The 16,253-nt window shown below is 35.2% G+C and overlaps 1 protein-coding gene across 1 annotated transcript; it reads right to left on the reverse strand.

Moving 5' to 3' along the window:
• Window positions 1-278: 278 nt before the first annotated feature.
• Window positions 279-2,988, reverse strand: LOC107413839 (putative receptor-like protein kinase At3g47110). The gene is made up of 2 exons (XM_060819847.1): window positions 2,145-2,988; window positions 279-2,074 (listed from the first exon to the last, which is right to left on the reverse strand). Exons 1-2 carry the CDS (start codon window positions 2,986-2,988, stop codon window positions 279-281), a joined length of 2,640 nt encoding a protein of 879 aa, XP_060675830.1.
• Window positions 2,989-16,253: the final 13,265 nt, after the last annotated feature.

Consider the following 16,253-nt stretch of genomic DNA (forward strand, 5'->3'; position numbering starts at 1 on the left):
AAAAGATGTATATATCCTCCTTAACGTAAAATTTTCTAGATTAGTACTTAATAATTTTCATTGAAAAAGAGTACATGGTCATCTTTGATTTTTAAGTTATTTGTTTGAAGCAGAATCTAGTCTAAAGTTATGCTAACAAATGAAAAATGAAATTTCTCACCCTATTTGCATATCCTCTGTTAAATCCTTTCCAATATGCCATCTAAAACATTTGGGGCCCTGATTTTGTGTTTTCATGTTAAATTGATCCTACTTATAACAAATAATAAGAAACTCGGTTATAGAATACTGTTACCTGGAGCAGTGTAGCCAATAGATCCTTCTATTCCTACTGTGCTGGTTTGACTTTGCCTAGAACGTCCTTCTGTATTTGAGAGCAGTCTTGCTAAACCAAAATCACTTAAATGTGCAACCAATTCTTTGTCAAGAAGAACATTGCTTGGCTTCAGATCACAATGAATGATTGGTTGTTCACATTGGTCATGAAGATAATGCAGTGCAGAAGCAAGATCTATTATGATGTTTAGTCTTTGAAGAAGGTTTAGATTCCACCTAGTTTCGTTCTCTTTGTTTCTGTGCAACCAGTCCTCCAAGCTCCCATTTTCCATGAATTCGAACACTAGAGCTTTGAAATCATTACCGTTGTAATCCACACTAGAGCACGCTGTGAGGATCTTAACAAGATTCCGATGCCTGATATTTTTTAATGCTTTGCATTCGGCCATAAAGCTCTTTGAAGCTCCTTTCTTTTCAAGTTTAAGGACCTTCACAGCAAAAATATTCTTCTCTTCCTCATCAACAGTTGCTTTATACACAGAGCCAAAACCACCAGATCCAATTAAATTATTTGGAGAGAATCCACAAGTTGCATCAAATAGATCCCTATATGACACCTTTGAAAGGAATTCTATGCTTGACAATTTTGAAGATGACTTTTTTCTTGGTTTTCTCCTCCGGTATTGTGCTAAAGAGAAGGAAAACAAAAGAACCAAAACTAGGACTGCGCAAATAACAATGATGGTTTTCAAAAGTCTGAACTTCCCTCTTTTTGATCCTTTCATTGAGCACGCTGGCAGTTTCAAAATTGGGGCAGCCCCACAGAGTTTACCATTGCCAGTCAAATGTACTGCACTAGCATTTTGAAAGACTCCTTTTGTGGGTACCTCACCCTCTAGATTATTACAAGAAACATTCAGATAGGGTAAGGCATGAAGGTTCTGTAACTCTCCTGGAATTTGACCTGACAAGTTATTTTGTGAAAGATCTAAGTGGACAAGACCTTTCACTGAAGAAATAGGTTGAGGAATCTTTCCATGAAAGAAATTCTTCTGCAAAGAAAGTATTTCCAAACTTGAGCATTCTCCAATGGTATTAGGAATTTCACCTGATAGATTGTTTGCAGATAAATCAAGTGCACTAAGCTTATTCAGATTACCCACTTCAACCGGTAGACTGCCAGTTAAACCGTTATGCGAAAGATTGAGTAGAATTGATAGGGAAGGAACACCAAAAACCTGAAAGGGAATTGTCCCACCGAGCTTATTGTTTGATATATCTAGCTCCAGCAAATTTTGGCAGTTTCCAATAATTGGAGGAATGCTTCCTTCTAATTTGTTGTCTGATAAGTAGAGACGAAACAACCGCGTAAGGTTACCCAAAGAGGATGGGATCTCTCCTGACAATCTGTTCTGATTCAAAGTCAATTTTTGCAACTTTGTTAACTTTCCTAAGCTTTTTGGAATACTACCTGTAAGAAGGTTTCCATCCATAAGCAAGAGATCTAAGTTCAAAAGATTTCCCAGGGATGCAGGTATGGTTCCTTGTACATTATTGGCTTCAAGATAAAGACCATTGAGCTGGGTTGACAAATTGCCTATAGTGTCAGGTAAAACCCCTCCAAAATTGTTTAAAGAGAGGATCAGAGTTCGTAGTGTGCTGCAGTTTGTTAAAGATGTCAAGAAACCCCAATCATCAGATGAGTTGCTTCCAAAATAATTTCCACCGAAATTTAGCCACCGGATATCTTGTAGATTTCCTAGATTGGTAGGAATTTGCCCCACAAAGTTGTTCAAAGCTAGATCAACAAATTGCAGCCTAGAAGCATTAAATAATGAAGCTGGAATTGTTCCCCGAAAATTGATTACCACCAATTGCTAACAGTTGGAGATTTGGGAAACTGAAGCCTATGTTTTCAGGAAGACTTCCATTAAGCAGGCGATTATCTGTAAGTGAGATGATGCTGATAGATGACAGGTTGTAAAAGGAAGGAGGGATCAAACCAGAGAGACTATTTTCTTGAGCTGCAAAAGCGTGTAAATTTGTCAAACGGCCTATCTCATCTGGAATATTTCCCACCAAATGATTGTATGCAGCAAAGAAAAATTTGAAGGACGTTGATGAAAGATTTCCAAATGAAGTTGGGATGCCTCCTGTCAAATTGTTCTTACTAACCTGAAAGACTTCAAGGTTTATCAAAGAGCCAAGCTCGGGTGGAATATTGCCAATGAATCTGTTGTTGGTGAGATCGATCATTCTCAGTTCAGAGCAATTAATCAAGCTGACTGGAATTTTGCCTCCCAACATGTTATTGGTGAGATTTAGATGCTGAAGTCGATGTAAATGGCCAACTTCTTGTGGGAGTTCGCCAAAGAAGCTGTTGTTTCGAAAGTTGATGAACCTTAGAAAGGTGAGGTTGGCAATGAAAGGTGATATTAATCCCTTCAAATCATAGCCAAGTAGATTCAAGGTCGTGACTCTTTCATGACGGTGGCTGCATGTAACTCCAGGCCAGTTGCAGAAGTGAATAGAGTCGTTCCAGGAGCTCAAGACTCCATGTGGGTCATGTGTAATAGATTCTTTAAACTTGAGCAAAGCCGTTCGATCAGTGTCGTTGCCTAATGCAGTGGTGGTGGTAGTAAGTTGCAGAAAGATGGAAGTGATGACAAAAATCTGGACAGAAATCTGGTAAAGGTTTCTATGAAGCTCCATTGATTTGTAATGAAGAGTTAATGCAAAAAGCTTTGCAAATTTTATAGCATTCAATATTTTGTTTATCATTATACAATATATAGGACAGGTTCGAGGCTGTCATAGTCATTTCACAAATTTAGAAAGACGACAAAATGATTGAGACTTGAAGGGGAGGAAATTCGATTGGAAACTATAATAAATTTATGGTACATCCCAGATTTGCCGCACAACTTTTAGCTGGGTTCTGATCACCATGCACTACGGGATGTGATTGACATGAATTATGGACTTTACTCATAATTTATTTGATTTACTTTTTAAGAGGGGATGATGATGTTTATCTAATGCCATACATATATATATATATATATATATATGTATGTATGTATATGTAATATTATAATTCAGTTGAATTTAATTTATTCGATTAGGATCTGAATCAGTGGGATTACAGTATTTAAACATTTGGAACAATAATAATTAAATGAATATAATATTATTAAGTTTGATTCCAGATTCAAATACATCTAATTGAGTTGTTCAAAGAAGATCTGTATTACAAAAAACGTGGAAAGACTAATTTTTGAACTTCATGGGATACAAAAGTATGATAACATTTTGCCAATAAAGACTAAACAACAAGCAGGCATCAGAAAACATATAATGCTTCATGCCCCATTAATAGGGCATTAAAATGTAGCCACATACCCTCAGAGTATCTATAGTGCTTCTTTGGATTGTAGTATATGTGGTATAGGGTCTAGAAGGCTTCATACTTATTTGACAATGGTCTGCTTGATATAACATGAAGTCAAAAATTAGTTTTCAATGGTTCTATGAATTGCTATATTAATTGATAATATGTAATTTATTTTAATTTTTTTAAAAATTATATAGGATAAAATTAAACTTATTTACAAGAAGGAAAAATAAAAAAGAAAAAGGAAGGATCAAAAGACATTGTCGTTCTATAAAATTATCTCTGGTTTCGTCTTCCTCTTTCTCTGCTCATGTTACCTACTTAAATATAGTTCAAAAACCAGCAAAAGATTTTTTTTTTTTTTTTTAAAAAAAGCTCTTTTTATCGGCCATGTTCCTACTACTTTGTCCTCTCATTAATTGCTTCTCTTCTGTCAATTTCCACAAGCATATTATAACGTTTTATTCAGCATTTTAGTTCTTTTGTGGCTTCGGAACATTTGGAATATTCATTAAGCAGAACATCAAAGACTGATGTCATTAGTATTTCAGAAACTCATCATTTTTTCTTGGAGTAAAAGGTAAAATTGGACTTCATTTATTTATTTATTTTGTTTATCACAAATTCACAATTTTAATTTATTCCTCACACAAATGGCTTCTCTTCTTTCAATTCCTTAAACCTATTATAATTTTGTATCGTATTTTATCTAGCGTGCTTTTTTTTTTTTTCTTTTTTTCAAACGCAAACAAGAAGAAAGAAATAGAAAAAAAGAAAAAATCTCCCACAACTCTATTTTTATTGAAGACTAATTTTCTCAAATAAAAACCCAAAAATTAAAAAAATTAAAAAACACGTAAATTGCTAAGTCATACTGTCAATTTGAGAAATAGACAATTTTAAATGTCTATTTTATTTTTTACCTATCAGCTTAATAGCTTAAATAGAAAGAGTTGTTCATTAGCTTACCAGAATGAAAAGAAAGAGCCATTTGGAGGTTTTTCTTCTTCTTTTTTTAAACTACGTCTATATTTCTAATATGGAAAAAATAATGTAGCAATTTATAGAACCATTAGAGATGCTCTTATTATTGTAATTGTCCACATGAAGTTTGTATGATTCTTATAATGTACAATGATCAAGAATTGTTAATGTTTTTGTTCAATTAAAAACAAACTATTTAAAATGATGAGAAAAGGGAGAAAAATAAATTGAAAAAAAAAAAAGGAGAAAAATTCAAGGACCGATTTATGTAACTACTATTGGCTGCATAGTACATAATTAAGAACCCAAAATTTAGTACTAGGTTTTGTAGAACAGAGTCAAAAGTAACAATTAATGGGTTATAGTTGACCTTGGTCCATTTCTGTGATGGATCCTTTTATTACCAACAAAAATATTTTTGATGAAATGTAATTTTCTATTAACAACATTAATCTTTATTCTCATTTTGGGTGATTCCACCGAGCAGGCAAGTCCTATATTCACAGTGAAACTAAACACTTCTCCTTATTTGCAACCACCCAGTTCCATCAAGCTGTAATTCCTTCTATTGATTCGGTCTTGTGGTAGTGCCTCATTTGTCTCTTTCTTCTCCCATTTCTCTTGAAAGAAGTGTTTGGTCAACAATCTGCATGAGTCTTCTTGGTAATGCAGTCTTCACAAAATTATGGAGATTGAAACTGTCTTTGAACACTTCGTCAGTGGGTCTCCTTCCTGTCAGTATCTCCATCACAAAAATTCCAAAGCTGTACAAATCACCTTCTATTGATGCCTCACCCGCCATTCAATACTCTGAAATTCACTTATTTTCATATGGTTAATGTTTAAAAGCTCAAAAATGTAAGACAAAATAAAGTAGACAAAGGTAAAATGACTATATACAATAATACAACTTAAACCCAATCCAAAAACTTTTTAGTGCTACTTGGTTTTCTTAATTTAGAATTGGAGAAAAGTTAAACAATCTAGTACCTAGAGTAGCGTAGCCAATAGATCTCTTTATTCCAATTGAGCTGGTCTGACTTTGTCTAAAACGTCCTTCGGTGTTTGAGAGCAGCCTGGTTAAACCAAAGTCATTTAATGTGTAACCATATCTTTGTCAAGATGAACATTACTTGGTTTCACATCGCAATGTATGATTGGTTGTTCACATTGTTCGCGAAGATAATCCAATGCATAAGCAACATCCTTTATGATGTTTACCCTTGGGAGAAGGTTTAAATTCCCTTTGTTTGTTAAGCTGTTGTCAATTCCAAAACCTTAAGTTACTAAGAAATGAGCCTAATAATGTACATCAAAGTTATTTTTAGTGTAAATCCATTAAGAGAGAGAAGAAATTGGGCATTATATGTGCTAGAAATTAAACTAATCTAAAAAATAATTCAACACAAATACAAACGCAAATAGGGACACTAAGGATCGAACACAAAATCTTTCGGTCATTAAGGCTCTAAAACCATGTTAAAACATCATCTATCCTTAAAGCTTAATCTACTAGGAAGTGGGCCCAACATTATATATCAAGCTTATTTTCAATGCTGATTTCATCCTCTCTATTCCTGTGCAACCATTCCTCCACGGCAACAATCTATACCAAAATACACCTGTTGAACAAGTTTGATCAGGTTTGACCAAATGGGCTGTATGTGGTTTCGAGGGTGACTTTTTCTATGGTTAAAATTTTGGTTTGACTGATGTACCATTGTGTAGAGCTTGTCGATACGATTTCATAGGATAAAAAGTTATGATTCTATAAAGTTTCAAATATCAATTTTATATCAATTTCCAAACCAGTTCAAAGTTTTTGTCTGTTAGTGACCCAAGTTTCTATATAAATGTTGGCAAGTGTGCCCAATAAGGAACAAGTCCTAAAATACCCATTTTGTCTCCCAAATCCGAGAAAATTCTCTCCAGACCCACGGATATGAACTGGATCGTTTCAAATCCGTTTTACGCTCAACCAGGTTATCACTGTTTGGTCCAAATCTAGCCACCATCTTGATGCACGCGCCAACCACCTATATTACCCACCTTTGGATGACCTCGTCGGCCAAATTTCAGGCCAAACTGCCAGTTGACACACTGAGATTGGCCGTTTGAATCTAGTGGTGGCCGTTTGGCATTTTTTGACATTTTGGCCATTTTTTGCCCATTCCAGGCGTCAGGACCCGTCCAAAATTTCTCACCGGAACCCTAGACAAGCCCTAATCCTAGGGAAACCCTACCGGACCCTCCAAAGAAAAATCCGGCAGAACCTTCCCTAAGGGTTGGACTTACCACAAAATTATCCTGTACAAAAAAACACTTCTAGATACATCCCCTTATTCCTCCCACCTTACTACAATATATTTCCACAGATTTATAGCACTCCAAAATAACAACAGGGAATCAATATATGATTCAATAAATATGTGTCCAATCAGTATACAAAGCATTATACAAATAATTATGAAATTAATACAATGACAGATGAAGCAATACAAGATGGAGAGGAAAAAGGGAAGAAATGCTTCTTTGACTTTCGGCAATGAACTGAGACGTCGGGTTCGCCACGGACGATCAACGTCTCCCAACCTGGACCTAGGGGAACGAAATTTAAAAATATGATATGCTAATCATCTCAGTGAATAACCCAATCTACTATACAATAGTAATAATAATAAAAAGGTAAATAACTTAGTTAATTGATTAATAAGAAATAAATAAATAAATAATAGGTAGTTAAAAATAATATTTTCCCTCAAAACCCTCACGATTCACTCAGTTGGAAAAGTTCCATTTTTAAAACATTTTGGCAAAACCCGCTATTTGTATGCCCCGAAAACCAAGAAAAACAATTAGTCAATAGTTTTCTAATAAAATACGATAATTCAAGAATCCAAATTTATAATGATATAAATTGAAATAAAATATAACTTATAAAAATTACTAAATAATTAATGCATATTAGAACAATTGATACCGAAATATTAATAAAACTCACATTAAAACAATTCATGAAATAATTAAATAATTAAAATAAATCAATTTATTAAATAATTAAGCAAAGGAAAATTTAAATCAAATTAAAACCTCCATTTGAAATAAATAATAAAAACAATGTTAAATATATTTTTAATTTAAATACAATTTCAAAATATTTATTTTGAAATCCATGTTCTGAAAACCATTTGATGCACCCACTATATACCAGTGGCACCAACGGTACCCAGCGTCCCAAGCACCACCAGATAGGAGGTTAAAGAGAGAAACCGGCATATGGTCGCGTGGCATCCCACCACGCCGCTGCAAACAGGCGTCTCGGCCATGGAGGGTTGGCCTACCCTCATCCGATGGCAACTACAGGACAATCCCATAATCACCTGTGCGATACTCACACCCACCTGCGCACTCATCACATCCACCTGCACGCTAATCATATCCATGTATAAAGAACACCAATACATGTATGGTGCATCTAAAAATCATAAAATCAATATATTTATTTTCAAATCTCAAAATCTCATAAATACCACCGAGTTTATTCCATCCAATTAAATCCGTAAATTTTCCATAATTCCTTTATAAATCATCGTCATAAATTCATCGCATAAATTCCATCAATTTCAAATCTATCAACCTTCAAATGCATCAATTTTCCAATCCACAATATTGAAATGCGTAAGCATAATTTTTAAAATAATATCCTTAAATCCTTAAAATTCAAGATAGGCATAATTTCATTAAAATCCCATAAAATTTCCAAAATTCATAAATCCATATAAATGCATTTTTATTAATCAAAATAAACTCACAAATAAATTCCACAATAAATCAATTAATATTAAAATCACAATTTCTTTAAATGTCAAATTTTCATAAAATGAATTTCCATAATTTATCAAAATCGAAATATGCTTCGGTGCACACACATATGCACATTTCAAATTGTCCAAATATTAAAATATAATGAAATATAGTTAATTTGACACCCAAAATTAATTTTTGAAGGTGGGTCACTTAACTCAAGCACGCAATTAACCCAAGATCCTCCATGGGATCAATTCCACGACGCACATGTGCTCCTAGAACAACAATATTATACAACTCAAATAAATTAATATTTTATTCGGATAAATAATACCCGGTACCCGAGAGGTTTAACACAAACGTTAACCAAAATTTGTGAGTAATATACCGAAACGAAGCTTATGGAACGAGGATCGCATTACCGGCCTCCATTGACCCCAATTCCGCCGGTGGTAGTCGGAACTTGCCTGGGAAGTACCGGTCGAACTTCATATCCTCATAACTCGTGAACTACTTCGAATTTAAATAATTGGAGACCATATTTGAATTCAGAAGACCCAAAATAGGGGGAAACGGGTGGAAGATCGGACTGGATTGGCCGAAAATGGCGAGAACCGCTGGGTGAGTCCGACGGCATTTGGCAGGGAAAATTGGAGGTTGGCATCACCAGGGAATGGGCTCCTTCCCTGGCAGGTGTGTGTGGCCGTCCGATGACCAGAAATTGAGAAACGGCAAGGACCCGAGAAAAGGAAAAGGAAAGGAAAAGAAAGAAGAAGAAGAAAGAAAGGTTCTGGGGGGTGTTTTTCCCACGTGGGGAAGGAAAAAAAGGAAAAGAAAAATAAAGAAAAAGAAAATAAAAGAAAATAATTAAATAATATTAAAATAATTTTATTGTATAGAATAATAATAAAATAATATGGTATTTAATCATGGTTGACATGCGACATCTTACCGTCGTAACACATGGTACCCTTTATTAAGTCACACGTGGTACACTGTTCACATATTTAAAAATAATATTAAAATAATACTGTATTTGAAAAATTTTACAGGTCCATAATTTTCAAACCACATGTCCAAATCGGATGTACCACTAGTCTATGAACTCGTATCGATGAGTACTTCACAACCATGCATGAGTCAAAGCTTAACTTTGCATGAACAAAAAGTCAACTCGGGTACCCCTTGGACAGTTTGGACCTCAACTTGTTTTGCTCATAACTTTCAATCTATAGCTCTGTTTTCAACGTGCTACTAGTATGTGGACTCGTGACAATGTGTACTTTGTAACGGTACCTCGGTCAATGTGAAATTCCATCAGGAGCAAAAAGTCAACATTTGACCCCTTCTCGGTCAACGACGGTCAAACCCGGTCAACCTTGGTCAAATTTGAGAAATTTTCGGTGTACTTTGGGACGGGGTGTTACACCAGGCCAACCCATGCACCCTTCCCCCCATTTTTGGACCTATGAACTCATTTCCGTGCTCCGTTTGCCAAGATTCCTCACTGTTTGAGAGACACATCAATGTGGAGTTTGGCCGAATATTGCTACAAGTTTTTCGGCCATTGATGACACTTTTGGACCAAGGTGAGTACACCATCGCATTCCTTATCTCTTGGGCTTTCCATTAATATAAAGTTTGTGAATTTTGAAGTACGTTTGATAATTTTTTCTATTTTTGGATCAATTAGTTAAATACCAAGTAAATTCGGACTATTTTTGGACAAAATTGGTCAAATTTGATGAAATTGAAGTTAGATTAATGCAATTATATATTATTAGGACCCATTAGAAGGTTCAATTTCGAAAGATTAGCCTTTGGGCGAAAAGCTCTAATTTTTTGTACCAGATCCTAAGGGTAAGGAGTATAATTGGACCGTTCGATATCCAAGTTATATAATTTTATGGTGGTATAAATCATTTTAAGACATTTGGTATACATACCAATATGTTTGGTTTAGTTATTGAAGCGTGAGAAATATGTTATTATATTACAGGCACTCGAGTTGAGCTTGGAGGCGATCCTGTAGAGGAGCAGAAGTAAGCATCTGCAGTACTGTGAGTGATTATAATTTTAAAATGTTTTGGGCATGTAGTATAATATATATTTGGTTTGAGTATTTTACATATACATATCGTTTGATTTAAATGTTCATTTTATGCATATATGAGGATCTGCTTTTACTTATATGTGTTATTATTTTATATATTTTTGACAATATTTTAAATGGTTTTCGATTCTATTGAGTTCATAAATGGACTTGTGGTATTTAATATCTTGGTATTTGAATTAAGGTTTTAAATTATTTTGAAAAATAATTGATTTGAGAAAGCAAATTAAAAATTATATGATTTTAAGTATGTTCAAATATTTTATAATTTTATGTGCTTAAAATTGGTTTATGTTGATATATAATTCATTGTGGCATTTCTGGTTTTAGCATGAAATGATGGTTTGAAAATTTTGAAATATTTAAATAAGCGGTTGAGTTTGAATATTAAATCATTATTTATGATACAGTATTGTTTGTAAAAGTATGATTTCATAAGATTGTTTTACGGATACTGTATTGTTTATTTTTAATTGATGTACCATATAGTATTATAGCGTCCGGGTTTGCCACGGTACCGTGAGGTTGGATTCATCCCACAGGTTTATTGTTACTACAGGCTGTGAGGTTGGGTTCATCTTACAAATTTATTATTACCACGGTGTCATGCGGTTGGATTCATCCCATAAGTTTATTATTGCCATGAGCCGTGAGGCTGGGTACATCCAAGCGGTTTACTATTTCCACGATACCTTTCGTATATTAAGTTTCTTGAGGTGGGTATATCCCACAATTTACGGTTTTGTATATCACATGGTACAGTGTATATGTTCTAAGTATATTATTAGCTTTCCAATATTGTCATTATTACTACACTTTTATAATTATTTTGTGAAATTGTGTTTATAATATTTTATGCTCAATATTTACATTTTGATTAAGATATTTTATATTATTATAATGATCATTCACTTTATACATTTTTTAGCATCATTTTTATAATATTGAATTGATGTATAAGTTTGGATTTTGTGAATTGATTTTAAAAAAGATGAACCTTTTAAAAGAGTGGAACGAGAGGTCTTCAAATAAAGTTTTACGGAAATAAATTTTTACTTTCCTATTTATACTATATCACTCATTGAGATTTCTTTATCTTACATTTTATTTTTTTTAAATTCATTCGTTTAGATACAGTGTCAGGACCCGTCCAAAATTCCTCACCAGAACCCTAGACAAGCCCTGATCCCAGGAAAACCCTACCGGACCCTCCAATGGAAAATCCGGCAGAACCTCCCCTAAGGGTTGGACTTACCACAAATTACCTGCACTGAAAACACACTTCTATTTTCATCCCCTTATTCCTCCCACAATACTACAAATTGATTCCACAATTTTACAGCACTTCACAGGAATAACAGTAATCCAGTGCATAAATAAAACATAAGTGTCCAGAATAGTATACAGAGCTTCATGAAGTGCTATTCAATAGAAAATACAACAAAGATGAAAGAAATATTAGAACTGAATTGAACGAGTACAAAGGTACTTCTTGAACTACGATAGCGGCGGAGATTTGGTTCGCTCCGGAAGAACGTCTACAACCCCTTGCACCTAAGGGAACGGAATTTAAAAACGTGAGATGCTAATCATCTTAGTGAGCGACCCTAGCTACTGAACACTTTTAATAATAATACTATAACGAATAAGGGAATTTAATTAATACCGGCAATTAAATAGGTAAATAAATAATAACAGTTGAAAATAATAGTTTCTCTCAAAACTTTCACTATTCACTCCGTTGGAAATGTTCCCTTTTTAAAACATTTTTCACAAAATCCGATATTCGTATTTCCCGAAAACCAAGGGATCAAACAACTTAATAACCAATAAATAAATAAATACCCCAAATGTAATTAAAATGTAAATAAATATAATAAATAATTTTTGAACACTTTGGGGTTTGAAATTTTATCTGAAAATTTATACTTGACGCACCACACCATATACCAGTGATGCCCTCCGATACCCAACGTCCCGAGCACCGACTGGCGGGGGGTTAAAGAGAGAAACTTGCAAACGGCACTTCGGCGTCCCGACAGTACCGATGCTGAAACCGTCATCCCGGCCAAGGAGGGGGGCGGCCGTGGCCAATATCAAACTTGTCTGCCCACGGTCCAATGGCAACTTACGGGAGACATAATACTTGCGCACTAACCACATATACACCGGAACACCAATACTGTTTGAGTGCGTCTAAAATAATTATTAAATTAATTATGACCGTATCAATTTTTCAAAATCACCGTGGGAAATATACCAATTTTCACATTTACCATCCCATATATTTTTCTTTAACAAACCCGGTACGAAAACATCGATAACAATAAAACAATAATTTTTCTCGTAACATGAGGTTCAATAAATAATATACCATGGGCATAATTATAAAAATTAAACCACCAATTTAAACAAATATTTTCACAAAATATTTAAATCAATTATGCCCAAAAATAATATTAAAACCACATACGATTTATTACTGAAAATACCTTACTCATGCATAATAAATAAAATTAAATCACAATAATAATAATTAAATTGCACCACATGAGCATAATTTCAAATATCAATTAACACCAATTAAATATAATTAATTTCTCCAAAATAGGTTTAAAGATGGGTCACTCACCTTAAGCGCGTATATCAGCTAAGATCCTCCGTAGGATCAACTCTACTATTCACACGCGCACCTAAAACATTCACAGTACACCAACCAAATATACTAATATTTTAATCGGGTAACTCCCAAATGGGTACCCGGGGAGCGAACACAAACGACAACTAAAAATTGCAAGTAATATACCGAATCGAAGCTTGAGTGATGAGGATCACGGATTCGGTCTTACTTCCCGAGATCGGACCCGAGGTGGCCGGAATCTCGCCGGAAAGCTTTCGGTATTCAACTCCTCGATTCTCCCAAACCATCCCGAATTGGAGAAAAAGGACGCCGGATTTGGATTCAGGAGGTCGGAATTAGTGGACAGGGACCGGCGGTGCAACTGGGTACTCGTTGGAACAGTGACTTCTGGCGAGCCACTGCGATCACCGGCAACCGTCGTCGGCGGCGGCGCGTGCGGTGGCTGATGGCTGAGATTTTTGGGGGTTTTGTAGATCGAGGGGAGATGATTCCAACGGGACCGGCGGTGAGGCAAACGGAGGCCGGACGGCGAAGAATCGAGGTTTGAAGGTTTTCGGCGCTTCGTCGGAAAATGCTCCGATCCCGGTGTGTCGGAGGTCCGGTGGCCGTGAATTTTGGTGGGTAGGCCGGAATTGCCAAGGGTGAGAGACCGGTCAGGCACGTGTGGCTTGAAAGTGGCCGGAAACAGGTTAACGGCGGTGGCCGGCGGTGGAGGGGAAAAATCGCCGCCGAGCTTCGCCGGCTCGATCTGGGCCTGTCTGGCGACTGGCGGTCGTGAAATTTCAGGGTTCGGCCGGAAATGGGGAGGCGCTCCCGTCTGGACGGCGCGTGTAGAAAGGATAGGCCAGAAAATTTGTCGAGTCCGGCGGCCGGTCGTTTCTCTCTCTCCCTCTCTCTCTCCTCTCTCTCTTTCTCTCTCCTCCCCGACGTTTTTGCCAAATAAAAGCCACCGTGGGTGACACTGTTTACCCATGTGGACCAATCAAGTGACGACACGTGGCGTTACTGTGCATTTAAGCTAGATATAATAAAATATTACGGTATCCGGCGAACTTCACACATCCATAACTTTTAACTAGACGTCCAATTTAAGCGTACCGCTAGTCTATGAACTCGTATGGACGAGTACTTTACAACCATATAAAAGTCAAAACAAAATTATACAACAATAAAAAGTCAACTCCCGTCACCTTTTGGACAGTTTGCACCTCGACTTGTTTTGCCCATAACATTCAAACCGTAGCTCCGTTTTTGACGTGCTACTAGTCTACGAACTCGGGGCATCATGCACTTCGCCACAGTACCATGGTCAACTAAGAAATTTCAACTGGAACAAAAAGTCAACTTTTGACCCACTCGGTCAACGGTCAACATGCACGAATTCCGATGTGGTTTGGGTCGGGGTGTTACATACAGGTAGTTAGTGGCAGTCTATCTCGCACATTGCTTGTGACTTTGTTCTTTCCACAGCAGCAGTAGTATCTATCTTTCTTTATTTATCTTTATCTTTTTGAACTTATTTATTATTTATTTGTTTTTCTAAACTTTACAAATACTCTTAGAATGCTCTGATTTAAATATTAGACACAATAGAGTCCATATTATATATATATATATATATATATATGTGTGTGTGTGTGTGTGTGTGTGTGGGTAGTTATGGCTAGTAGTACGATAGGCTGATTGTGAACCATAGTTGTAGACTTTTACGTTGTTGTGGTTTTATATATAAATATTGGGGTATTATTGCTATTGCATGTGTTCATTTGTTCATATTTTAAGTGAGGTTTCATTGAATATCCTCTAAGTATTATCCAGTGGCATTTCACCAGGCGAGACCATCCGGAAAATCTTAAGAGAGTTTTCGAGGCGAGTCCTATCATCCATGCTCCTGTTTTCCATGAATTTGAAGACAAAAGCTTTGAAATCATTACCATCATAATTTGAACTTAAGCATGCTTTTACGATTTTAACAAGTTTGCAATCCCAAATGGGGCTTAATACTTCATATTCAATTGTGGAGCCTCTGGAAGCTCCTTTGTTTTTGAGGTTAAGAACCTTTACAGCAACAATCTTGTCTTCTTTATCATTGGAGGTTAAGAACCTTCACAGCAACAATCTTGACTTCCTTATCAAAAATTGCTTTATATACAATGTCAAAGCTACCATATTTAATTAAATTTTTTGGAAATATAAAAAATTGGTTTACATACAGAGCCAAAACTACCAAATTTAATTAAATTTTCTAGAGAAGATCCTCCACTCACTTCAAATAAAGCCCTATATGAAACCATTGGAAGTAACTCTTTTCTTGACAAGATAACATTGAAGATGGCTTTTCTCCTCTTTTTCTCTACCAAGGCAGAGCAAAAGAGAACAAAAATGAAAGAACTAAAGCTAGAATCACACAAGTAATCATGATGGTTAATTTAGAAACTTGGAACTTGGGTTTTCTTCCTCCTTTTATTAGGCATGATGTAGTTGCAAACTGGGAATACCTCCACAAAGTCTACTATTGCTATGAGAAAAATGGTGCTTGCATTCAAAAGACTACCCTTTTGGATACTTCACCTTTCAAATTATTAGAAGAAAAATTCAAATATGGTAAGAAAGGAAAGTTATGTATCTCTTATAGAATCTTTCCTAATGTATTTTAATTTGACACAAATCATATACTATTAGAGATGATATTTTTTTTTTTTTAAGAAAAACTATCCTTTAGTTTGAAGTGTTTGAACTTTTTTTAAATGGACAGATCCAATAAACAAATTATTAGAAATGTTCTAAATATAGTTTTAAAAAAAACTATTTCTTATAGAATCTTCCCTAATGCATTTTAATTTGACAGAAATTTTATACAATATTATTGGAGATGCTATTTTTTTTAAAAAGAAAAACTATTATTTACTTTGAAGTGTTAAAACTTGTTTTGAATGGACAAATCCAATAAACAAATTATTAGAAATGCTCTAAATATATTTATTGATGGTCACTAAAGACCTGTATAAAAAGTGATTAGAAATTTGAAAAATCTGAAA

The sequence above is a fragment of the Ziziphus jujuba genome, chromosome 8 (assembly GCF_031755915.1).
Source record: "Ziziphus jujuba cultivar Dongzao chromosome 8, ASM3175591v1".
In the NCBI taxonomy this organism is placed as follows: Eukaryota; Viridiplantae; Streptophyta; class Magnoliopsida; order Rosales; family Rhamnaceae; genus Ziziphus; species Ziziphus jujuba.

Coding starts and splice junctions, on each gene's coding strand:
- LOC107413839 (XM_060819847.1), bottom strand. CDS start 2,988: ATGGAGCTTCATAGAAACCTTTACCAGATTTCTGTCCAGATTTTTGTC. Junction 2,075..2,144: donor CCAACTGTTAGCAATTGGTG/GTAATCAATTTT, acceptor TTGTTGATCTAG/CTTTGAACAACTTTGTGGGG.